At 46.3% G+C, this 25,536-nt stretch overlaps 3 protein-coding genes across 8 annotated transcripts in view; 2 read left to right on the forward strand and 1 right to left on the reverse strand.

Moving 5' to 3' along the window:
- LOC132828712 (gastrula zinc finger protein XlCGF57.1-like) overlaps window positions 1-25,536 on the reverse strand; it is a 63,104-nt gene that overhangs the window by 23,983 nt on the left and 13,585 nt on the right. Inside the window, exon 1 of one of the 2 annotated variants that reach the window (XM_060845804.1) lies at window positions 3,448-4,994. The exons of the other annotated variant lie outside the window; for it this stretch is intronic. Within the exon in view, the coding sequence (XP_060701787.1) occupies window positions 3,448-4,433 (986 nt within the window). The 5' untranslated portion in view covers window positions 4,434-4,994. Of the gene's footprint in view, window positions 1-3,447; window positions 4,995-25,536 lie in introns of those variants that run through there. 2 annotated transcript variants of the gene reach the window in all.
- On the forward strand, window positions 5,187-25,085 carry LOC132828716 (gastrula zinc finger protein XlCGF7.1-like). Of its 5 annotated transcripts, none has more exons than XM_060845815.1 (3): window positions 5,187-5,722; window positions 16,294-16,441; window positions 23,969-25,085. In XM_060845815.1, exon 3 carries the CDS (start codon window positions 24,090-24,092, stop codon window positions 24,945-24,947), a length of 858 nt encoding a protein of 285 aa, XP_060701798.1. In that variant the 5' UTR covers window positions 5,187-5,722; window positions 16,294-16,441; window positions 23,969-24,089; the 3' UTR covers window positions 24,948-25,085. The 5 variants fall into 5 exon arrangements, with proteins under 5 accessions (XP_060701798.1, XP_060701796.1, XP_060701795.1 ...); XM_060845813.1 differs by lacking the exon at window positions 5,187-5,722 and adding an exon at window positions 13,716-13,797; XM_060845812.1 differs by lacking the exon at window positions 5,187-5,722 and adding an exon at window positions 13,730-13,857.
- On the forward strand, window positions 6,517-7,209 carry LOC132828633 (gastrula zinc finger protein XlCGF71.1-like). The gene has a single exon (XM_060845681.1). The coding sequence runs from the start codon at window positions 6,517-6,519 to the stop codon at window positions 7,207-7,209; it is 693 nt and encodes a 230-aa protein (XP_060701664.1).

Genomic DNA, 25,536 nt, shown 5'->3' on the forward strand with positions numbered 1-25,536 from the left:
GCATGAGTAAATACTTCCCTCAGGACATTGAAGTTCATCCATGTGTTCTTTAAATGTCTGCTATTGCCTATCCACCTTCAACCTCTTAAGTATCTTTGGCCCCACCTTATCCTAGCCATTGTATGCCTCACGGCATCAAACTTAGCTTTCTTTAAATTCAGCACCCTAGTCTCAGATTTAACTGTGTCACTCTCCATCTGAATAGAGTCATAGAGATGTACAGCATGGAAACAGACCCTTCGGTCCAACCCGTCCATGCTGACCAGATATCCCAACCCAATCTAGTCCCACCTGCCAGACTCAGCCCATATCCCTCCAAACCCTTCCTATTCATATTCCCATCACCTTTTGAATGGTGCATTTGTACCAGCCTCCACCACTTCCTCTGGCAGCTCATTCCATACACGTACCGCCCTCTGTGTGAAAAAGTTACCCCGTAGGTCTCTTTTATATCTTTCCCCTCTCACCCTAAACCTATGCCCTATAGTTCTGGACTCCCCGATCCCAGGGAAAAGACTTTGTCTATTTACCCTATCCAGGCCCCTTGTAATTTTGTAAACCTCTAGAAGGTCTCCCCTCAGCCTCCAACGCTCCAGCTCCAGCCTGTTCAGCCTCTCCCTGTAGCTCAAATCCTCCAACCCTGGCAACTTCCTTGTAAATCTTTTCTGAACCCTTTCAGGTTTCACAACATCTTTCCGTTCGGACGGAGACCAGAATTGCACGCAATATTCCAACTGAAGAATTCTACCATACTATGGTCACTCTTCCCCAACAGATCCTATACCACTAGGTTGCTCATTAATACTCTCTCATTACACAGTACCCAGTCTAGAATAGCCCGCTCTCTAGTTAGTTCCTCAACATATTGGTCAAGAAACTATCCCTCATATATTCCAGGAGATCCTCCTCCATCGCATTGCAACAGATTTGATGAGTCCAATCAAGTTGAAGTTGCCCGTACTGTACCCTTACTGCACGTATCTCTAATTTCCTGTGTGATGCCATCCCCGACCTCTCAACTACTATTTGGTAGTCTGTACAGAACTCCCACTAATGCTCTTTCCCCTCCTAATGTTCTGCAGTTCCCCCCCATACAGATTCCACATTGTCCTGGCTAACGTCCTTCCTTCATCTTGTGTGAATCTCCTTCTTAACTAGCAATGCTACCCTATCTCCCTTTCCTTTCCATCTGTCTTTCTGTAAGTTAAATACCCCGGATGTTGAGTTCCCATCCTGGGTCACCCTGGAGCCAGGTCTCCGTGATCCCAGATACATCATATCCATTAATAACTCAGCGTGCAGTTAATTCACCCACCTTACTACAAACGGTCCTCGCATTGAGCCTTCAGAGTAAATTTTTTGACACGTATTGCTGTCTTAGAATTATGATATAATATGACCCTTTTAGGTGTTTGTCTTTGGTTCTTCTGTCTTCCACTTTCCATAAGACCATAAGACATAGGAGTGGAAGTAAGGCCATTCGGCCCATCGAGTCCACTCCTATGTCTTATGGTCTTCCCTTTTCAGCCATTTTTTTTCTGTTCCCACTGTACTTCTTTCATTGGTTCCCACCCCCCTGCCATATTAGTTCAAGCCTTCCACAACAGCACGAATAAATACTTCTGGTGAATGCTTTCACCCCAGTGAGCGCATTGGTATTTTACCAACCATTCGTGCTTTTAGTGGAAAGGTCTCTTACAATAAGAACAACGTAACATTTGCAGTAAAGTTGGATACTCAAATTAATCTATTCCCACATGTGGAGTGGTGTGTCCCCAATGTGAACCTGCATTTTATACTGAATGAATCTCTTGCTGAGAGCAGGATCTGAGATTGCAATAACATTCAATTACGGTTAAAAATCACACACAACACCAGGTTATAGTCCAACAGGTTTAATTGGAAGCACACTAGCTTTCGGAGTGACGCTCCTTCATCAGGTGATTGTCACCTGATGAAGGAACGTCACTCCGAAAGCTAGTGTGCTTCCAATTAAACCTGTTGGACTATAACCTGGTGTTGTGTGTGATTTTTAACTGTGTACACCCCAGTCCAACACCGGCATCTCCAAATCATTCAATTACGGAGCAGCTTTATTAGGAGAAACATTTAGACGAAAGGTCAAATTCAGGCAGTGAATTACAGAACAATGCCAGCCACAAACTTCCAATGTCAGATCAAAATTATTTCCTTTGTACTTTTTCAATTAGTTTCCAACATTCTTGTTTTTTGTTCCTTTGTCGGCTTCTCCAATGCACCAAGCATCTTGAGACAATTGTTTCAGAACTGTCTAGGGTCACCTCACTGCAGCTCTTTCTCAAATCTCGGGTCTGTTCATTGGCATCCATAAATTCCTCTGTGATTACAAATAACACCAGCATATCCACTGCCTCACTGTTTGGAATAAGTACATGATAGTTCACAGCATGACATCAGATTCTACCCCGTAGATCAACACACCTTCAAAGATCACAGTTCGAACGCACAATCCTAACACACAAAAACATTGTTCTTACCGACGATAGATAAAGTCACCATAGTCCCACATGATTACTAGGCTGCTCTCTCATTAGAGCAAGAGATGACTGGTGGTGGTTAAATCTTAGGGTCGCCTCAGGGGAGAGGTGATCAAGATGGGACTTTTATGGTGACCTCAGACAGGATGGGAGTTGAACCTGACTATCTTCACAGATCGGGTGACTGAATGAATTTAGATTTCACACACAGGGAGTAGGTTTTATGGCTTCTCTTCACTATGAATACATTAATATCAGTGTAGAGACGGTGTTATCAGACAGGTTTTGCTCTTCAGTGACAGATGTCGCTTCTGCTGAGCGGATCAAGTCTTTATTCTGCTTTTTCTTCACCAAATGCTGCTGCTGCTGTCTTAAATCATTGAACTCATCACTTCCAAACTTCTTCGATGCCAGTGTTGATTGATGATGCTTTTTACTGTTTAGTCTGCAAACTATTTTTGTTTCATTTTCTTCAATTTTATTTCACGCAGAAGGTGCCAGTGTAAGAATGTAACAAGTCAGCAACAATTAATCAGCACTCTCACACTGCAAGTATTCCTCAGTGGAATCTTTCAGCAAATGAATTGCAGATTGTGCAAAGGTCAATATAGGAATGAAGTGAAAGTTGATCATTTTATTGTAATCAAGTTTCAGCTGAGAGTTATCGAATCAAAGGGAAAGACCACATATCACATTAGCAGGGAGACCACAGTCCCAAACATCAGCAGCGTACCCAGAATATTAAAGTCCAGCCACTTATGTATTCACCGTCGGGTGGATTCTGTGGTGTGACTGGAGTCCAAATAACCGAGCAAACCCCTTGCCACACACAGGGCAAGTGAACGGTCTATCACCAGTGTGAACCCGCTGGTGCCTCACCAGGTCGAAGGACTGACTGAACCTCTTCTCGCAGACAGAGCAAGTGAATGGCTTTTCCCCGGTGTGAATCCTCTGGTGTGCAGTGAAGGTGGACGAACTGTTGAACCTTTTCCCACAGTAAGTGCAGGGGAAGGGCTTCTCCCCAGTGTGGATTCTTTGGTGCACTGCAAGCGTGGAAGAATGCTTGAACCTTTTCCCACAGGAAGCGCAGCTGAATGGACACTCCTGCGTGTGATTTCGCTGGTGTGACAGCAAGTGAGAGGACTGAGTGAATGACTTCCCGCACACGGAACAGGTGAACGGCCTCTCCCCGGTGTGAATTCGCTGGTGCGTCAGTAAGTACCGCGACTGAGTGAAGCCCTTCCCACACACGGCGCAGATATAGGGCCTCTCCCCAGTGTGCGTGCGCTGGTGTGCTGTGAGGGTGGAAGAATGCCTGAACCTTTTTCCGCAGCAAGTGCAACTGAACGGCTTCCCCTCGGATCCGTGCACTCGGTGATGTGACTGGAGGCTGCATAAGCGAGCGAATCCCTTCCCACAAACGGAGCAGCTGAACGGTCGCTCCCCAGTGTGAACTCTCTGGTGCCTCACCAAAACAAATGACTGGGTGAATCCCTTCCCACACACTGAGCAGGTGAACGGTCTCTCCCCTGTGTGGACGCGCTGGTGTGCAGTGAGGGTGGAAGAATACCGGAACCTCCTTCCACAGTGAGTGCAGCTGTAGGGCCTCTCCTCGGTGTGAATTCGCTGGTGTGACATCAGGGACATTGTTTGAGTAAATCTCTTTCCACACGTGGAACAAATGTAGGGTTTCTCCCCAGTGTGACTACGGCGATGACTTTCCAGCCGGCATGAATATTTGAATCCTTTACCACAATCCTCACATTTCCATTGTTTTTTCATGGTGTCAGTGTTACTGTCCAGGTTGGACAACCAGATAAAGATTCTTCCCCCACACGCAATGCTAAGTGCAATGTTCGTACTTGTTCCAGTCTGTGCTATTCCAGTTCTCCCAAAGAAAGAACAATCTGTGTGCATTCAAAGTCTGATCGTTCAGATCCTAAGGAATTGAGTGATGTTGTCAAACCTCCACGTGATATTGGGTTTCAGCTTTCTGTTTGTAAATTCTCCTCCTTCAATTACCCTGGAAAAAGGAGCTTGCAAGATTCTCAGCAGTGAGCAGACCACAGACTTGTCAATCCAGCGTATTATCGTTTATTTGTTCCAAATTTGGGAAGAGATCGTCCCCGCCAGCTTGTTTCTCAGAGATGTCGGTCTGCAAACCATACTCTTCCCTCATTCCGCTGCTGAAATGTAAACCCTTTGAATGGCATCTCCCAGTTCCAGTATTTCTCCCTCGCTGGATTGATTGCTCCCACACCGTGTGTGTGCAGAACGCGGATCATAAACCTCAATGAGCAAGTTATTGTCTGTCTGGGCTCATGGACGTGGGCATCCTGCTCAGCGTGGGGGCGCAAGAGGTCTAGGGTGGCATCTCGGGTCGGCTACCCGGAGGGTCTTGCTGCAGCCTCTCCGCCCACCCTGTGGGATCTCAGGCGCTGCGCAACTCCGCGCGGCCCGCAGCTCCAGCGCGCGCCCCTGCTCACCTCACAATGGGGATCCGCGTGCTTGAAGGTGGCCCCGACCAACGGGGCGGGGGGAGGTGGGCGGGGCTGGAGGACCGATTGGCCGCTGGTCCTCCAACCAATAGGACTGAGAGACGGGTGGAGCGAGCGGCGGGGCGGACCTGTCTGAAGCCTGTGATCGTCAGCCTCCGTCCCAAGTCTGGGTGAGAGCATGGGGGGGAAGGTCAAGAGGGAGCTGACGGCCGAGAACGGGAATGAAATTGAGCCATTGCCCACTGGGAGGTTTCATAAACACCTAGCGTTGGTCACCGGGCCCGGGGAATTAGAAACACCCGGTCCTGCGTTTGCAGCAGACGGGTAAACGGCTGCGGTAAGAGGCCCGGGTTCTCGCCGCCATGTTTGTTGGGGGCAATGTTCCATGAACGCCCGCGGAGCCGCCATCTTTATTGGGAGCAAGATGCTGTAGGGCGCGTGCGCAGTCTTTTGCCCGTGCGCTCACAGGTTCAGCTCAAGCCAAGAGGAATGTGTGCGTCTCTGCTGCAATTTTATCCAGAATGAATGGCTGAAGGAATTTTCTGTGGTAAATCCCTTTTCTAGGAGATGGGAAGGATTGGTCCACGAGAAACCCAAACGAAACATATCATCAAGACCTGACAGAGTCATTCCATTCATCAGCACCTTGAATATCACCAGCTTTTGAATGTGAAAGAAGCAATGCTTATCCTTGAAAAAGGATTTCAGGTATGAATGAAACTGAAACAGACACTGAGATATTCACAATTCTGGTTAGACCAGACTGGAATATGGATTTAGCTCTAGGCAGTGCACCTGAGGATGCACTGTATTAGCCTGAGAGAGAGCACAGAGCAGATTTAATCAAATGACACCTCAGTTATACTGGTGAAGTTATGAGGTAAGACTGCAAGTAAAAAATGAGGTCTGCAGATGCTGGAGATCACAGCTGCAAATGTGTTGCTGGTCAAAGCACAGCAGGCCAGGCAGCATCTCAGGAATAGAGAATTCGACGTTTCGAGCATAAGCCCTTCATCAGGAATAGAGAATTCGACGTTTCGAGCATAAGCCCTTCATCATCATTCCTGATGAAGGGCTTATGCTCGAAACGTCGAATTCTCTATTCCTGAGATGCTGCCTGGCCTGCTGTGCTTTGACCAGCAACACATTTGCAGCTAAGACTGCAAGAATGAGTCATAGTCATTACAGCACAAACTGGGTTTACTGATACATCTGAATAATAGGAGTGAACCAGCTGGGTTTTTATGGCAATTCAACGGCTTTCATGGTCACTTATTCCTAGTGCTGACCCCATAAATTAGCAGATTCATCCAGTTTAATTTCACAACCAGCATTTGTGTTTTGTGTATTCTGCGTCACTGGTTTTTGTTTTGTTTGAAATCAGTTTCACAGGATATTAGAAGGGGAGGGTTTACACTTGTGAAACTGAAACCAAACATCACACATCAGGATTTGATAGAACTGTCCAATACAATATAACTTGAGTCTCATCAGATATGAACATGGCAGGAAAAAGCTCTGTTCATAAACTCTGGAAATGTGGAGACTGTGGGAAGGGATTTAATTATCCTTCTCAGGTGGAAATTCACCGATGTAGTCACACTGGGGAAAGACCGTTCACCTGCACCAAGTGTGGGAAAGAATACGTCCAGGTAGCCCATCTGCTGAAACATCGGCTGATTCACTCTGATGAAAGACCTTTCAAATGTTTTGACTGTGGGAACTGTTTTAAAAGCTCTGAGGAACTAATGTCTCATCAACGTGTACACTCTAATGAGAGACCATTCAAGTGTTCCCACTGTGGGTCTGGATTCAAACGATCATCTCAACTCACTGAACACCAGCGAGTTCACACTGGAGAGAGGCCCTTCAACTGTTCTGAATGTGGCAAGAGATTCACTAATTCATCCAACCTTTTGACACACCAGCGGGTTCACACTGATGAGAGACCATTTAAATGTCCAGACTGTGAGAAGTGCTACAACAGTTCCAGGGAATTGATGTCCCATCAACGTATTCACACTGATGAGAGACCTTTCAGGTGCTCGAACTGTGGGACTGGGTTCAGACGATCATCTCAACTTACTGAACACCATCTGCTTCACGCTGGGCAGAGGCCGTTCACTTGCTCAGTGTGTGGGAAGGGATTTTGTCAGTCTTCTAGACTGCTGAGGCACCACCAAGTTCATGAGTAATTACAGTGATGGATTTTGGTCTTCACGTTATCCAGGACTATACAATGTTAACTCGAATCTTGTTTCTACTTACATGAATAACCTCCAGCCCAATTATAGGGGTAAATATCTGATATAAAAGGCAAATAAATCAATTTTTTAAAAGTGCATGATTTCCTTATTTAATGCATCCAACACTGGTTAGTGAACATTGAAGGTGACCTTCTCTCTCTTAGTCTCCTCCAATATCAGCAACAAGAAGTGCGAGGAGCTCATTGAGTTTGTCACTACAATCGACACAATCCGCTCAGCTGCCTCTCTCTCTCACACACTACCCCACCAGGCGAAACTGCCTCTCAGGTTTTTACTCATCTGCTCCCTGAAGTTATGGCTTTTTGCATCTAGTTCCTATACACACTGGTGAGTTGATACTGAACGAAAAGGGTTTCATGTGATTGTTACAAGAACTGTAGTACCCGCATTCACTGACGGTGCACGAAAGCGCTCACACCGCATTCCACTCGATTCATCTGGTCTCAGTGTGGACAGACCTTCAGGTGATTGTGCAGCTTGCAACAACATCAGCGAGTTCACAACAGGGAGAGGTCATTTACCTGCTGTATGTGTGGCAAGGCATTCACTCCTCTGTTGTCACACCCATCAGTTTATGCTGATGGAAGACCTTTTTAAAATGTCTCGAGTTCTGTAATTTTTCTAAAATATTGTGTGGAGCTTTTGTTAACCACTGATGAGAGACCATTCAGGTTCTCTCTCTATTTCTCTTTTTCTCTCTCTCTTTTCTTTTTCTCTCTCTTTTTCTTTCTCTCTCTCTCTCTTTTTCTTACACACACACTCTCTCTCTCTCATATGTTGTGCTATGGGGATGAGGCTGTTCACCCACTTTCTGTGTGGGAAGACATTCACCCTGTTATCCCACCTCAATAAACAGCAACTTGTCCACACTGATAAGAAATTGTTTCAAAGTTCTCGCTGGGAGCAGTGATTTTAAAAGCAAAATAGATCTGCTCAAACAAACACACTCACACAAGTAAGAAGCTTTTTAACATTTTATGGTGTGGGAACAGATTTACTCAGTCATCTCACGTGCAGCACTGAGATACCAGCAAATTCACAGTTGCCTCTATTGTGCTATAATTGTGCAAATAATCACATCTAGGCCTGAATCATGTTCAATCTGATAGTTGGTATTTGTTTCTGCTGGTGTTAACAATCCCTGTGACAGGGATGGAATTTAATATTCTGGGATAAGCATAAAGCCAATCAGCATTGCACGTACCACAACGGTTTGGATTTCTGTCTTTCCTGCTTGAGTGTTTACCATTAAGGGGCCGTAGATCACCTGGATGGAGGATTCCATCGCAGGAGCAGAAACCGATCCGAACAGCGTTCTTCAGGGTCACACTGAAAGAGACGAACAGCATGTTGGTTTCCAGGGAACACTGGATACATGCTGTCAAATCAGAGACTGGGGCCAATCCGGGATCTGTTCCTGACTGAACATGAGCCAGCAGGTTTAAGTTTCTGGTCTAAAAATAAATGTGGTCATGAGCCTGTGAAGGTTTCACATGTTTTTGTGGCAGTCTTGAATTTGCCATTTTAAAGCATGTGGCATCTCATTTTACAATGTAACATGGTTCAAATAAATAATTTAAACTCTGCGTTAGAATGACTGGTGGAGGAGTTCACAGAATGTGTGTTATCACTCATCTGCTCCAAATGTTGGGAAGAGATTATCCCACCAGCTGAGACACCAGTGGGTTCACACTGGAGAGTGGTCTTTCGTTGTTGGATGAGATTCAGTCCCAAGACACGATTTAGTGAACACCGAGGAGAGACCTTTTAAAATGCCCAGATGGATGGAAGTTCTATCAATGAACCTGAGAACCATTATACTATCAATGTTTGAACAATAACAACTGATCATTCACGTGTCATCTCACCTCACTGTGCACCAGCAAATGCACACAATAGAGAGACCTCCTCTCAGTATGCCAACCTGTTGAGACAGTTCACAGGAAACTCCAGAGATCTGGTTTTGCTGTTGTAGGAGCATAACTTCCACCCCCCAAAAGACTCAGGAGACTGGCAGGATTCAGGCAAGTGGTAGACTTGATTCTCATCCAAGCAACAAAACGGTTAATGCAGGGAAAGAGCCAAAGATCTTCCCTGAATCTATCTTCAAAAGCCCAGTCATTCCCTTATTCTATGGCTCAGATTGGAAGAAAGATCAATGACACTGTCTGATTTTTACATTGATATATTGTATTTTCATATGTTTTGGTGATGAACAATCACACATAATGTGGTCACTGTATCCTCCCCCTTATTCTATACACCCAGTCCTGTGAATCATCTAATCAATAATGGGCATTCCTATGGATGGACCCAAGTTCCCATGGTCTCAGGGTGTTTAACCGACATTGTCATCTCTAGGCCTTGGGTTTTTCTATGCATCCTATTAATTCACTTTCCAAAGTTACTGGTTATGTTCATTTGGACCTGTCCCAGACTTGTTTATCTCGAAGGAATGCTTGAATTCTGTTGTTCATTGAATTCCATATGATATCAAATTCTGTTATTCTTTTTATATTTTCCGCAGTCGAAATTATATATATAAAAACTACAAAAGATCATTGGTTCTAATGATTTGTATAAGATTTGTAGTATTAATTCCTATTATAAAGCTAATTGTATGTAGTGTTTTTTAACTAATTAGTTGTGAACAATCTATTTCGTTTAGTATGTGCCAGGCATCTGTTTTCGAGGTAAGGCAAGTGTTCCTGAGACTAATTAACTTTCACATCTATGTTTAAATGTTTTTCCCCTTAATGCTTCTATTACAATTTGATTATATATGTGTATCTATAATTGTGTTGAAATCTAGCTCTATGATTATTTTGAACTTGTAGAAGAGATTACTTTAGCCTCATCTGGTGTTTTTGCATGCAGTTCTGAGGTTCATCTTTTATAAGGAAAAATGTTAATGTATTAAAAGCGTGCAGAAAGTTTTCATGTGAGTATTTCTAGCCATGAGGGATTTTAGTTACAAGGATAGATTGGACTGTTCTCCTTGGAAAATGGAGGTCATTCCTGATTGAAGTACTCAAAATCAGGAGAGGTCCGAACAGTGTAAGTAGAGAGAAATTGTTCCTGCTGGTGATGAGATTGAGAATGTGTAGGCGCAGTTTGAAAGCAATAAGTAAAAGATGCAAAAAAAAACTTCTGAGGAAAAGCTTTTTCATTCAGCACATGATTAGGGTTCGGAATGTACTGCCTAAGGGTGTGGTGCACAGAGATTCAATTGTGGCATATAAAATGGAATGGGATGGCTGTTTGAAAAAGGAACATATGCAGGGCTTTGGGAAGACGGCGAGAGAATAGCTTTATATAAGGTACTAATTTCAAGAGCCATTGCAAACATGATGGGTTGAACATAGAACATAGAAAGATACAGCGCAGTACAGGCCCTTTGGCCCTCGATGTTGTGCCAATCCAAGCCCACCTAACCTACACTAGCCCACTATCCTCCATATGCCTATCCAATGCCCGTTTAAATGCCCATAAAGAGGGAGAGTCCACCACTGCTACTGGCAGAGCATTCCATGAACTCGTGACTCGCTGAGTAAAGAATCTACCCCTAACATCAGTCCTATACCTACTACCCCTTAATTTAAAGCTATGCCCCCTCGTAATAGCTGACTCCATACGTGGAAAAAGGTTCTCATGGTCAACCCTATCTAAACCCCTAATCATCTTGTACACCTCTATCAAGTCACCCCTAAACCTTCTTTTCTCCAATGAAAACAGCCCCAAGTGCCTCAGCCTTTCCTCATACGATCTTCCTACCATACAGGCAACATCCTGGTAAACCTCCTCTGCACCCGTTCCAGTGCCTCCACATCTTTCCTATAGTATGGCGACCAAAACTGCACACAATACTCCAGATGCGGCCGCACCAGAGTCTTATACCACTGCAACATGACCTCAGGACTCCGGAACTCAATTCCTCTACCAATAAAAGCCAGTATGCCTTCTTCACAGCACTATTTACCTGGGTGGCAACTTTCAGAGATCTGTGTACATGGACACCAAGATCCCTCTGCTCATCCACACTACCAAGTATCCGACCATTAGCCCAGCATGGACTCCTTCTGCATGGTAACAATCCTGTGATTGTTAACACAGAAGATATGTACCACAACCAGTTTTGTTTCAGGTTCGGTGTCAGTGTAATTTATTTCCTAACGTATTAATTAGGCTGTCTGGCAATATGACAGAAAAGAAATTCAGACACAATGATTGGCGGGTGACAGAGTGATGGGTATTTTCCCTATCATTCCTAGCAGGGTAGAGAGTTCCCCATCCATTGAAAAGGAGAGCAATACGCAGAGCCCATAGTGAACAGGCCATGCACAGGCTGAGTGAGAGTGATAGGCACAGTTTTGTTTCTCGGTTCAGAAAGCATGATGAATAAAGTTGGAAGGATGGGTCCATAGATTGGGCGGGTAGACGGTGATGCTTCGAGAACATCTCATCTAAATTGCAAACCCCAAAAAATAATGTTCCAGTCCTGCCCTTTGTACTGTACGGTACCATGGCTCTTGGCTTCCTCCCAGCGACAGGTCGCACTATAAGGCCACCATTTTTATTGGGGACACTCGATCGTGGGTCACCGTGTGGTAGCCATATTTGTAGGTGTTTGGAATAGCTGGGAGGAGCTTGTGGCAGGTCAGAACTGGTGATCGATGAGTTGAGCATTGTATTCCGTTCTTATGAGGGTGTCCTTCAAAACCTTTTGGTGTCCGTCATGTTTCTCCTCATCTGTGCAGATGAGGATGCCCTCGTTAGAAGTGCATACAATGGTCAATTCATTGATTGCCAGTTCCACCGTGCCACAGTGAAAAACTGCAACAACCTCTTCAGCAGACAGACATAGGATACATCTGATAGAGTACCTTCGCCATCCAGTATTTCTCCAGAGAAGAGAGACTGTCATCTTCTTCGCAGCCTTCAACATGTCATTTATGACAATGAGCATCTCACCAAAATTATCCTTACACTTCCACTTCTTGCCTTCAAACAACTGCAAACTTTAAACAGATCATTGTTTGCGCAAACTGCCCAGTCTTCAGGACAACATGGACCACAACATCACACAGCCCTGCTGTGGCAAAACATATCAGATCATTTACATGGATACTACCATCACTCATGGGAACACTTCCCACCACGTAGATGGCAGATGCTCATATCACTTGGCCAATATTGTCTATCTCATACACTGTAGGCAAGGATGCCCCAAGGCATGGTATATTGGCGAGTCCATGTGGACGCTACAACAACAGATGAACGGACAACAATCGCTAGACAGGAATGTTCCCTCCCAGTCAGGGAACACTTCTGCAGTCAAGGACATTCAGCCTCCGATCTTTGGATAAGTGTCCTCCAAGGTGGCCTTTGAGGTACACAACAACACAGAATCGCTGACCAGAAACTGATAGCCAAGTTCTGTTACCCATAAAGACGGCCGCAATTGTGATCTCGGGTTCATTTCATGCTACATGTGACCCCACCACACAAATTCTGTATCTGTAAAATCTTCCTTACTGTCCTGTTTTAACACCATCACTTGATAAATTATGATTTATTTACCTTAATTAGTTTGTACAATTTTGGATTACTTATTACTTTGGTTAGACCCTCAGCATGTAACTCTTATAGCTATCATGTTGTTTCATTCACTTGGTTAATCTCCAGCACCGCCTTATTTTTAATTGTAAAATATCTTTCTGCCTCATTTAATCGGATTATAGCTCATCCCTGCACTTGTTAGTCAGCTGTTGACACTTCACTCACAGTTTCTGACACTTTCGATCACCTGCAGAGACACACCACTCCACTCTCACCATTTGTGTGATCTTTTGACCTCTCTGCTCGGGTGCCTATTTTGTGTGTGTCTGTGATTTCAAATGAACCTGCTGGACTACAACCTGGTGACGTGTGACTTCTAACTTTGTCCACCCAGTGCGACACTGGCACCTCCACAAAAGACAATTAGCTGGTTGTTTGAAAGGGAATCAAATCTGCAGGGCCATGGGTGGAAAACAGCAGAACAGGAGGAAGCGTGGAGAACAGAATAATCAGGATGGGCTGAATGGACTCTGCACTGCAGAGTCATGAAGCTGTACGGCATGGAAACAGACCCTTCGGTCCACCTCATCCATGCTAACCAAACATCCTAAGTTAATCTAGTCCAATTTGCCTGCATTTGACCTGTATCCCTTCCTATTCATATACCCATGTTTTCAACATACAAGATGTGCTACATAATTGCACCAGGCTCAGTCTCAAATGGTTATCAGTACAGTTTACGTTATAATAGTAATATTTGGGCCATGTATCTCCACAATAATAAAGAACAAACCTCAATGCAATGAGTAGAACACCCACCCAACATTCAAAGTGATGTCAACCAACCAGGAGAGCAGTGCGCAGGCGCAGAGACCGTCGCGAATAGAGCATGCGCGGAGTGCGATATGGCCGTGGACCGACTTTCATTCCTTGGCTCCGGAAAGGTTACCAAATGAGGTGGGAGGGGAGCGGCGATAGATGCGGCGGGTGGACGGACACGACCCGTGAACGTCTGACGTGAGCGACAAGCCCCGAATGAGAATCTCCCAGTGCCCCGTTTGTTCCGACCGGAGCAACGGGCTCCAAGCTTGCTCCCAAGGGGCAGGCCCCGGTCTGACGGCCGCCATCTTTGTCGGGGGCGATGGGTCCGTGTGCGACCGCCATCTTTGTAGGGGGCAATGTTTGGAATGAATGGGCGGAGCTTGCTGCCCATTGTTCAGGATGGAGACAACTTGTCCATCAGGCTGCATTAGCCTTTCACACCCAGTGTCTTGTTGATGCAGAGGGGGGAAAATAAAAAAATCCTGGTCTCGCAGTCCCCTAGCTCAGAGGATGCCTTGATCCAAAGCTCTGTGGCTGTGTTCAGTTACATGAAGACCAAGGACAGAAACTTGACTTGGGAGATCACCCATCCGCAGTCTCCCACCTTTTAGTTTCCCGTCCTGGCCTATGTGCTACCCAAAATTGATAAATTTGACTGGTGGCGTTGATGAACTTGTTCGAGCACCCGATACAATCATCAAGGTAGCAGAGGAAGAGGTGGCATGGTGGCTCAGTGCCAAGGGACCCAGGTTCAATCCCAGCCTCTGGGGGTGACCGTTTGTGTGGAGTTTGCACATTCTCCCTGTGTCTGTGTGGGTTTACTCTGGGTCCAAAGATGTGCGGGTTAGGGTGAATTGGCCATGCTAAATTGCCCATTGTGTTCAATGATGTGTGCATTAGTCAGGGATAAGTGTAGAGTTAATAGGGTAGGGGAATGAGGCTGGGAGGGATATTCTGTGGAGGGTCAGCATGGACTTATTGGGCCTAATAGCCTGTTTTCACACTGTAGGGATTCTTTGATCACTGCCCCAGTCTATCAGTAGTCTCTGTCTGCTGTTGTCCCACTGAACTCATCTCCTCTTGCCTCTATCCTGCCCCCTTTGGTCCAAGAACTCCCCACCTATGTTCAGGACATGACCCGCACCCTTCACCTTTTCCATGACTTTCAATTCTGCAGTCCCCAAAACCTCATCTTCACCATAGACATTCAGTCTCTCTACATCTGTATTCCCCAACCCCCCCACCCCCCCCCCTCCTTCCAATGAGGAGGGCCTAAAAACACCCTGTTTCTGCCTCTCTTGCAGACCCAATCGATGCGCTCCCACCGATACTCTCATTCGCTTGGTGGAACTGGTCATTGCCCTGAACAACTATTCCTTTGAATCCTCCCACTTCCTATAAACCAGCGGGTGGCTATGGGTACCCACACAGGTCTGAGCTACGCCTCTTCGTAGGATACATGGAATAATCCCTCTACTGCATTCACACCAGCACCACCTTTTCCTCCGCTACATTGCTGACTGTATCTGCCCTGCATCTCCTTCATTTCCCTCTACTCTGCTTTCAAAGCCCCCCTCAACCGCAACAAGGATAGAATCCCCCCTGGCCGGGTCCTCACATTGCAAATCCAACACATCATCCTCAGCCATTTTCGCTACCTGCATTCTGACCCCACCACCCCTATCCGCTTTCCGTAGGGACTGTTCCCTCTGCAACTCCGACATTAGGTCCACACTCCCCACCAACCTCTCCACCGCACGTAGCACCTTTCCCTGCAGCCGCTGGAGGTGTAACACTTGCCACCACATCTCCCCTCTTAACTCCATCCAAGGCCCTAAGGAATCGCCTGCATTTTCTCTAACATATTGCATCCATTGTTCCGGATGTGTTCTCTTCTACATCAGAGAGACCGTGAATAAACTCTTGAGATCAGTTCAGGAAATATTTACAGTCCGTTCACGCCAAAAAGCCCACCTTCCGGTTGCTATCCTTTCCAGCTCCCTTGACGACATGTCCGTCCTTGACTGGACCACATGCAAACTGGAGGAAGAACGCCTCATCTTCCACCGAGGGAGCTTTCAATCGTACGTAGAATTCACCAGCTTCCCAATCTCCACTCAGGTCCAGCCCTCCCTCTCCGCCCCACCCCCTTGACCTGACCCTGCCAGTCCACCTTCCTTCCCGCCTATCTGCTCCACCCTTCCTCCCACTGACGAATTGCAATCACCACCTGCCTGTATCGCCATCCCACCTACCTTTGTCCCCAGCTCCACTCCCCTTCCCCCTGTTTATTTCTCTGCCCCTTCCCCAATCCTGTTGAAGGGTCCTGACCTGAAACATTGACTCTCCTACTCCTCTGATGCTGCTTGACCTGCTGTGCTTTATCCAGCTCCACACTTTATCGACTCTGAGCAGATGCCAGCCTTCCACCAAGAGATTGCTGACCACGACGCGGGCCAGTGTGCAGCAGGGACCATGCGGTCAGCCTGGGCCAGGAGGAGGGGATGCTGTGGATTTCTCTCCCATACTAATCAGGGCAGGAGTTCTGCACAGTAAACTCAGACCAAGTGAAATGTTTTGTCACGTGTGAATGTCGGTCTCTGGCTCACACTTGTACACTTCTTCTTACAGAACGTTTGAGAAGGACCTGCAATGACATCGCCTACTCACTGGGTAATTCCTGAGCTGTGAGATTTTTCTCTGACTTCACTTCTTCCCATAGATTTCCGGCTGGCGACTCCAGTAGGGGATTTTTCAAAGCACAATATTTGTTTGGAAGGTGAGTATTTGTGACAAGTCCATTGACGAGTATGAGCTTTTAATGCTGTGCTTTTATCTGAGAGAGGTTCCATGGCTCTGCAGCTGGGGTGACCTCTATGTTGTGGATCTGAATCCGTGTCCACCTATTGCTGTCTTTCACTGATGTTTGATGGACATGATGAGCCAAAGGGCCGCTACAGTTAGGGGCGGCACGGTAACTCAGCGGTTAGCACTGATGCCCCCCCCAGCACCAGGGTCCCGGGTTCGATTCCCGCCTCGGGGCAACAGTCTGTGTGGAGTTTGCATGTTCTCCCTGTGTCAGCATTGGTTTCCTCCAGGTGGTCCGGTTTCCTCCCACAATCCAAGGATTTCCAGGTTAGGGTGGATTGGTCATGCTAAATTGTCCATCGTGTTCAGGGATGTGTAGGGCATTAGTCAGGGTAAATATAGAGTAATAGGGTAGAGGAATGGGTCTGGGTGGGCTACTCTTCGGAGGGTTGGTGTGGACTTGGTGGGCTGAAGGGCCTGTTTCCACACTGTAGGGATTCTAATTTCTACAAATGTTCAGAACTCCTACATTTAGGCAACTGTGTCACAAACACGCCGCCATGGTGAATCCTATCGGATCACATGGATAGTTTGGAGCAGCAGGTACAGGCAATGAGGCATTTACAAGAGCCACAGGGTGTGATGTGGGAAGGTAGTAAAACCCCAAATACTGTCAGAACATAGAGCATTACAGCGCAGTACAGGCCCTTCGGCCCTCGATGTTGCGCCGCCCTGTCATACTAATCTGAAGCCCATCACTATGCCATGTACATCCATATGCTTGTCCAATGATGACTTAAATGTACTTAAAGTTTGCGAACCTACTACCTTCGCAGGCAAAGCATTCCATACCCTTACTACTCTGAGTTAAAAAACTACCTCTCACATCTGTCTTCTATCTATACCCCTCAGTTTAAAGCTATGCCCCCTTGTGCTCACTGTCCCCATACTTGGAAAAACCCTCTCCCTGTCCACCCTATCTAACCCTCTGATTATCTTATATGTCTCTATTAAGTCACCCCTCAACCTTCTTCTCTCTAACGTAAACAGCCTCAAGTCCCTCAGCCTTTCCTCGTAAGACCTTCCCTCCATGCCAGGCAACATCCTGGTAAATCTCTTCTGCACCCTTTCCAAAGCTTCCACATCCTTCTTATAATGCAGTGACCAGAACTGTACACAATACTCCAAGTGTGGCCATACCAGAGCTTTGTACAGCTGCAGCATAACCTCCTGGTTCCAGAACTCGATCCCTCTATTAATAAAAGCTAAAACATTGTATGCCTTCTTAACAACCCTGTCAACCTGGGTGGCAACTTTCAGGGACCAGTGTACATGGACACCGAGATCTCTCTGCTCATTTACACTACCAAGAAGCTTACCATTAGCCCAGTACTTTGCATTCCGATTACTCCGACTAAAGTGAATTACCTCACACTTGTCTGCATTAAATTCCATTTGCCACCTCTCAGCCCAGCTCTGCAGCTTATCTGTGTCTTTCTGTAGCCTACGACATCCTTCGTCACTATCCACAACTCCACCGACCTTAGTGTCATCTGCAAATTTACTAACCCACCCTTCTACACCCTCATCCAGTTCATATATAAAAATGATGAACAGCAGTGGACCCAACACCAACCCTTGCGGTACACCGCTAGTAACTGGACTCCAGGATGAACATTTCCCATCAACCACCACCCTCTGTCTGCTTTCAGCAAGCCAATTACTGATCCAAACTGCTATATCTCCCACAATCCCATTCCTCCGCATTTTGTACAATAACCTACTGTGGGGAACCTTATCGAACGCCTTGCTGAAATCCATATGCACCACAACTACTGGTTTGGTCACCTTCTCAAAGAACTCAGTAAGGTTTGTAAGGCATGACCAACCCTTCACAAAACCGTGCTGACTATCCCTAATCAAATTATTCTTTTCGAGCTGATTATAAATCCTATCTCTTATAACCTTTTCCAACACTTTACCAACAACTGAAGTAGGGCTCACTTGTCTATAATTACCAGGGTTGTCTCTACTCCCCTTCTTGAACAGGGGAACCACATTTGCTACCCTCCAGTCTTCTGGCACTATTCCTGTAGACAATGACAATTTAAAGATCAAAGCCAAAGGCTCGGCAATCTCCTCCCTGGCTTCCCAGAGGATCCTAGGATAAATCCCATCCGGCCCAGGGGACTTATCTATTTTCACACTCTGTAAGATTTCTAATACCTCTTCCTTGTGAACCTCAATCCCACCTAGTCTAGTAGCCGATATCTCGGTATTCTCCTCGACAACATTGTCTTTTTCTAGAGTGAATACTGTTGAAAAATATTCATTTAGTGCTTCCCCTATCTCCTCTGACTCCACACACAACTTCCCACTACTATCCTTGATTGGCCCTAATCTTACTCTTGTCATTTTTTTATTCTTTAAATACGTGTAGAAAGCCTTAGGGTTTACCCTGATCCTATCCGCCAACAACTTCTCATGTCTCCTCCTGGTTCTTCTGAGCTCTCTCTTTCGGTCTTTCCTGGCTACCTTGTAACCCTCAAGTGCCCTAACTGAGCCTTCACATCTCATCCTAACATAAGCCGCCTTCTTCCTCTCGACCAGAGATTCCACTTCCTTTGTAAATCACGGCTCCCGCACTCTACAGCTTCCTCCCTGCCTGACAGGTACATACTTATCTAGGACACACAGGAGCTTTTCCTTGAATAAGCTCCACATTTCCAATGTGCCCATCCCCTGCTGTTTCCTTCCCATCCTATGCTTCCTAAATCTTGTCTAATCACATCGTAATTGCCTTTCCCCCAGCTGTAACTCTTGCCCAGTGGTATACACCTATCCCTTTCTATCACTAAAGGAAACATAACAGAATTGTGATCGCTGTCACTAAAGTGCTCACCTACTTCCAAATTTAACACCTGGCTGGGCTCGTTACCCAGTACCAAATCTAATGTGGCTTTGCCTCTTGTCGGCCTGTCTACATACTGTGTCAGGAAGCCCTCCTGCACACACTGGACAAAAACTGACCCATCTATAGTGCTCGTACTATCGTGATCCCAGTCAATATTTGGAAAGTTGAAGTCCCCCATGACAACTACCCTGTCTGTCTCACTCCTATCGAGAATCATCTTTGCTATCCTTTCCTCTACATCTCTGGAACTATTCGGCGGCCTATAGAAAACTCCCAACAGGGTGACTTCTCCTTTCCTGTTTCTAACCTCAGCCCATACTACCTCAGTTGACGAGTCCCCAAACATCCTTTCTGCAACTGTAATACTGTCCTTGACCAACAATGCCACACCTCCCCCTCTTTTACTATCTTTTTTCTGACTGAAACATCCAAATCTTGGAACCAGCAACAACCATTCCTGTCCCTGCTCTGCTCCTGTCAGCTAGACGGGTTACCTCTTGAATGTAGATGCAGTTTGATTTATTAGAAAGGTGGGAGGGGTAGGCACGTGGTGATGGACTCTCAGGGGAATGTAGCACTGACAGCCAGGTTTCTGAGACTTCGCTCTACTGTAACGAGGGGGATGCAAAGTTCCAAGAGATCGATTTTGACAGCGGACTCTAGTCAGAGGCACAGACGGACATTTCTGTGGCTGGCAATGAGATATCAGAATGGTGTGTTGCCTCCCAGGCACCGTGGTCAAGGATATCTCGGAGAGGGTGCAGAATGTTCTCAAAGGGGAGAGGGACCAGCAGGACGTCATTGTTCACATTGGAACCAACGACAAAGGAGGAGAAAGGGATGAGGTTCTGTGGGGAGAAATGAAGGTTAAGCAGAAGATTAGAAAGTAGATCCTCATGGGTAATAACAACTGGATTACTCCTGGTGCCATGTGCAAGGGAAGGTAGGAGGAATAGGAGGCGAGAGTAGGTGAATATGTGGCTGAGGCGAACAATGTTCATTTTTGGATCATTGGAATCTCTTCTGGGGTACAAGTGACATGTATAAGAAAGCCAGGTTGCAACTGAATTGGAAGGGGACTAATCTACTGGCAGGGAGATTTGCTAGAGCTACCCAGGAGGACATAAGTTAGTAAGGCAAGGGTGGAATCCAGAGAGATAGTGAGAAAAGGGATCACCCTGAGGCTGGTGCAGTTGGGAAAGGCGCAGGTCAAATATTCAAGGTAGGCAGGGGAAAACAGAGATTGAGGTTGGGCCGATTAAACTTCATTTGTTTCAATGCAGGAGGCCTAACCAGGAAGGCAGATGAACTCAGGGCATGGTTGGGAATATGGGATTGGGATATCACAGCTATGACAGAGACATGGCTCAGGGATGGACAGGACTGAGAGCGTACTGTTCCAGGGTATAGATGCTACAGGAAGGATAGCAAAGGCAGGGGAAGAAGGGGGAGCAGCATGTTTGAGTAGGGATCACATTACAGCTGTACTTCGGAAGGATATTCTAGAGAGTGCGTCCAGTGAAATTATTTGGATGGAACTGAGAAATAAGAAATGGATGATCACGTTAATGGGATTGTACTATTTTATGCCCCAATAATCAGCAGGAAAGTTGTCAGGAGATCTCAGTGTCTGTAAAAATAATAGGATGGTTATAGTAGCAGCTTTTAACTTTCCAGACACAAACTGGTACTGCTATAACATTACAAGTCTTGGATGGAGAGGAAGTTGTAAAGTGTGGACAAGAAGATTTTCTGACTGAGTGTGTGGATGTACTACTAGAGGAGGAGCAAAACTTGACCTTCTCTTAGGAAATAAGGCAGGGCAAATAATTAAGGTGTCAGAGGGGGAGCGCTTTTGGGCGAGTGATCATAATTCTATTAGTTTTAAGATCGTGATGGAAAAAGATAAGTGTGATCTAAAAATCAGAGTTCCAAACTGGAGGAAGGCCAACTTTGATGGCCTTCGGCAAGAGCTCTCGAAGGTTGATTGTGGGTGGATAGACGCAGGTAAAGGGAAGGCTGGAAAATGGAAGCTTTCCAAAATGAGATAATGAGAGTCCGGGAACAAGGTAGGTAGAGTTGGGGAATGCTGGATTAGTAGAGAAATTGAGGTTCTGGTCAAGGAAAAGAAGGAAGCATATGTCAAGTATAGACAGCAGGGATTCAGTGAATCTTTCGAGGAGTAGAAGGGTAGTAGGAATATACTTAAGAGGGAAATCAGGAGGGCTGAAAGGGGATACGAGATAGCTTTGGTAAATAGGGTTAAGGTGAATCCAGAGGGTTTCTACAAATACATTAAGGACAAAAGAGTAACTCGGGAGAGAATAGGGCCTCTTAAGGATCAGCAAAGCTGTGGAACTACAGGAGATGGGTGAGACACTAAACGAGTATTTTGCATCAGTGGAAAAAGGTACGGAAGCTCGAGAATTTGGGGAAATAAATTGTGATATCTTGACAAGTGTCCGCAATACAAAGGAGGAGGTGCTGGACGTCTTAAAATGCATAAAGGTGGATAAATCTCCGGGATCTGACCAGCTGTATCCCAGAACTTACTAGGAAGCGAGGGAAGGGATTGCTGGACCCCTTGCTGAGATATTTGTATCATCGACAGCCATTTGGAGACAAAATTGGCTGGAAGGTGGGGGACACAGGGTGGTGGTTGAGGGATGCTTTTCACCTGTGACAGGGTGGTGTGCCACAGGGATCAGTGCTGGGTCCACTGCTTTTCGTCATTTATATAGATGATTTGGGTGTGAACATAGGAGGTATGGCTGGTAACTTTGCACCTGCCATCAAAATGGGAAGTGTAGTGTATAGCAGAATAGTACAGCGGGACCTTGATCACATAAACTGATATGCCGAGGAGTGGCAGATGGAATTTAATCTTGATAAGTGTGAGGTGCTACATTTTGGACGTATAATGGTAAGGTCCTGGGAGTATTGCCAACTAAATGGACCTTGGAACTCGGGTTCGTAGTTCCTTGAAAGTGGAGTCGCAGGTAAACAGTGTAGTGAAGGTGGTGTTTGGTATGCTTTCCTTTACTAGCCCATACACTGAGTATAGGAGTTGGGAGGTCATGTTGTGACTGTACAGGACATTGTTCGACCACTTTTGGAATACTGCATTCAATTCTGGTCTTCCCGCTATAGGAACAATGTCGTTCAACCTGAAAGGTTCAGAAATGATTGACAGAATGTTGCCAGTGTTGGAGGTTTAAGCTTCAGGGAGAGGCTGAATAGGCTCGGGGGTTTTTTCCCTGGTGTGTCAGAGGCTGAGGGGTGACCATACAGAGACTTACTACATCATGAGGGGCATGGAAAGGGTAAATAGTCTAGGTCTTTTCTCCAGGGTGGGGGGAGTCCAAAACCAGAGGACACAGGTTCAAGGTGAGAGGGGAAAGATTTAAAAGGGCCCAAAGGGGGTCACATTTTCACACAGAGGGTGGCGCACGTATGGAATGAGCTGCCAGATGAAGTGGTAGAGGCTGGTACAACTACAGCATTTAAAAGGCATCTGGGTAGGTACGTGAATAGGAAGGGTTTGGGTGGAGGGGTGGGGGGGGGCTCGGGGAAGTGATATGGCCAAATGTTGGTTTATGGGAGTAGATTAATTTAGGATATCTGGTCAGCATCGACAAGTTGGGATGAACGGTCTATTTCCATGCAGTACGTCTCTGTGACTATGACTAAAACACTGGAGCTTGTTAAACAGGTATGTCAGTCAACAGACTGGTGGTGGATGAAGAAAACGTGTGCAAGACGACACACGGCCAGCCAGCTTTTGGATGACCTCAAGATTATAGGGAGGTTGAATGTGGAAGGCTGGTTGGGAGTGTGTTCGGATAGTTTAGTCTGGACATAAACAGAAGTTTCACCAGATAAGTTGAGACTAGAGTGGACACTAGAGTGTTGGTTACTCCGATAGAGACTTACAGTGTTGGGTCTGCAGGAGGTTACAGAGATAGGGAGGGGAGCCATGTGGATACAGGCAATTTGATGATAATGGAATGTGTGGCTAGAAGCTCATCGTAGAGTGAAACATTTTGTAATAGTTGTTTACAATCTGTTTCAGCCTCATACAGTTACCAAGGTCAGGGGTGGGGGCAGTCGTGAGGGAGAAGGCTGAGACAGTGGCTTCCGTCTTCCTAATATTTAAATGGAGGAACTTTCCACTTATCCAGAACTGGAGGTCAGACAAATCAGGATGGTGTATGACCTGGAGCTGATGGTGTTCACCTAGACCTGCTACCCTGGTCCTTCCAGATCATGGAGGCTGCGGAAGTGGGAGATTCCGTCTGAATTCCAGTCAAGTTGCAAATACATAAAATCCCTCTGGCACTCCTACATCTATCTTCCAGTCCTCCCATCGAGACAAGCGTCTGGTGTAAATCCAGACTGGGCTGTAGGTTCCCTTTTCTAGAAGACATTGGCGAACGTGTTTAGTTTTTATGACAATCAACAGCTTTTGTCGTCACTATTTCGAGCGCATGTTCCCACAGATGACTGGAGTCATTCCACTGAGTTTCACAACATGCGGTTGTGTTTTTGGTGGGTTTTCCCCTCACTCTCAGCTTTCTGTTTTAGAACAGTTTCACAGATATTAAATGGGAGGATTTGAGGTCGGAAGGGTGAAACCGAAATCATATCAGGATCTGATGAAGTTGCCCAATTCGTCGTTACCTTTTAAGATCGCTGGATTTTAAACATGGAAGGAAACGGCGCCCTTCAGTGTAGTGTGTGTGGGCCCAGCTTCAGCCAGTCACCTGCCCTGTCCGAACATGACTGCAGCCAAAGTGGGGGTAAACCTTGGAAATGTGGAGACTGTGGGAAGGGATTCAAATCCCCATCTGAGCTGGACACTCATCAGCGCAGTCACACAGGGGAGCGGCCGTTCACCTGCTCTGAGTGTGGAAAGGGATTCTCTCAATTGTCCACCCTAAAGACACACCAGCGGGTTCACACTGGGGAGAGGCCGTTTACCTGTCCTGACTGTGGGAAGGGATTCACTCAGTCCTCTGCCCTGCAGACACACCAGCGGGTTCACACTGGGGAGAGGCCGTTCATCTGCTCTGACTGTGGGAAGTCATGCTCTCAGTTAACCAATCTCCTCGCACACCAACGTGTTCACACTGACGAGAGACCTTTCAAATGCCCAGACTGTGGGAAATGCTTTAAAAGTTCTGGGGAACTGATGCGACATCAACGCCTCCATACTGACGAGAGACCGTTCAGGTGCTCCCACTGTGGGACTGGGTTCAAGCGATCATCTCAACTCACTGTTCACCAGCGAATTCACACCGAGGAGAGGCCATTCACCTGCACCGAGTGTGGGACAGGATTCACTCGGTCATCCCATCTGCTCACCCACCAGCGAGTTCACACTGGAGGGAGGCTCTTCATCTGCTTAGAGTGTGGAAAGGGATTCACGCGTTCATCCATCTTGGTGATACATCGGCGCACTCACACCGGGGAAAGGCCGTTCACGTGCTCTGAGTGCGGTAAGGGATTCATTAATTCGTCCAACCTGCTGAGACACCAGCGAGTTCACAAGCAACCACAATGACTGAATTTTGCTGTGGGTCACACCCAGTACTGAGCCATGTTCATTGGGGTCTGTTTCTGCTGATATTAATAAATTCCAGTCTAGTTTTAAAGGTTACTATCAGCACAAAGCTCAAGTAAATCAAGGTCATGTTAAACACGGTATGTGTGGAGTCTTTCATTTTGCGAAAACAAATTAGTTGCTTTTGAAGGCGCCTCCCTCTTCCTTGCCTCCTCAATCCTCACCTCCGACAAAACATGAGGAATTTATGGATCATCTTGGTCAATAAGATTGATACAATCTGATTTACTGCCTCCCTTTCGCTCGGTAATAAGCCAAACAGTCTCTTAATCTCCCCCTTGTTGTAATCTGAACCTGGCATCTTTCTCCTCATTCTATCCTGTCTTGCCTCAGACTCTGTCAGTGTTCACTTTGGTGCAGACCTTCCTCTTTCTCCCCAACCCTATTCTGTGACCATTCAGCTGTTAGTCGATGTTGCAAAAAGTTCCCTCTCTCCTGATTTTGTCCCTCTCACCTTTAAATATGCATCATCACTCATCTTCAAACAAAGAACCCTGACCATAACATGCCTTCATACTTTTGCCCCATC

This window comes from Hemiscyllium ocellatum, chromosome 27 (genome assembly GCF_020745735.1).
Source record: "Hemiscyllium ocellatum isolate sHemOce1 chromosome 27, sHemOce1.pat.X.cur, whole genome shotgun sequence".
Lineage (NCBI taxonomy): Eukaryota > Metazoa > Chordata > Chondrichthyes > Orectolobiformes > Hemiscylliidae > Hemiscyllium > Hemiscyllium ocellatum.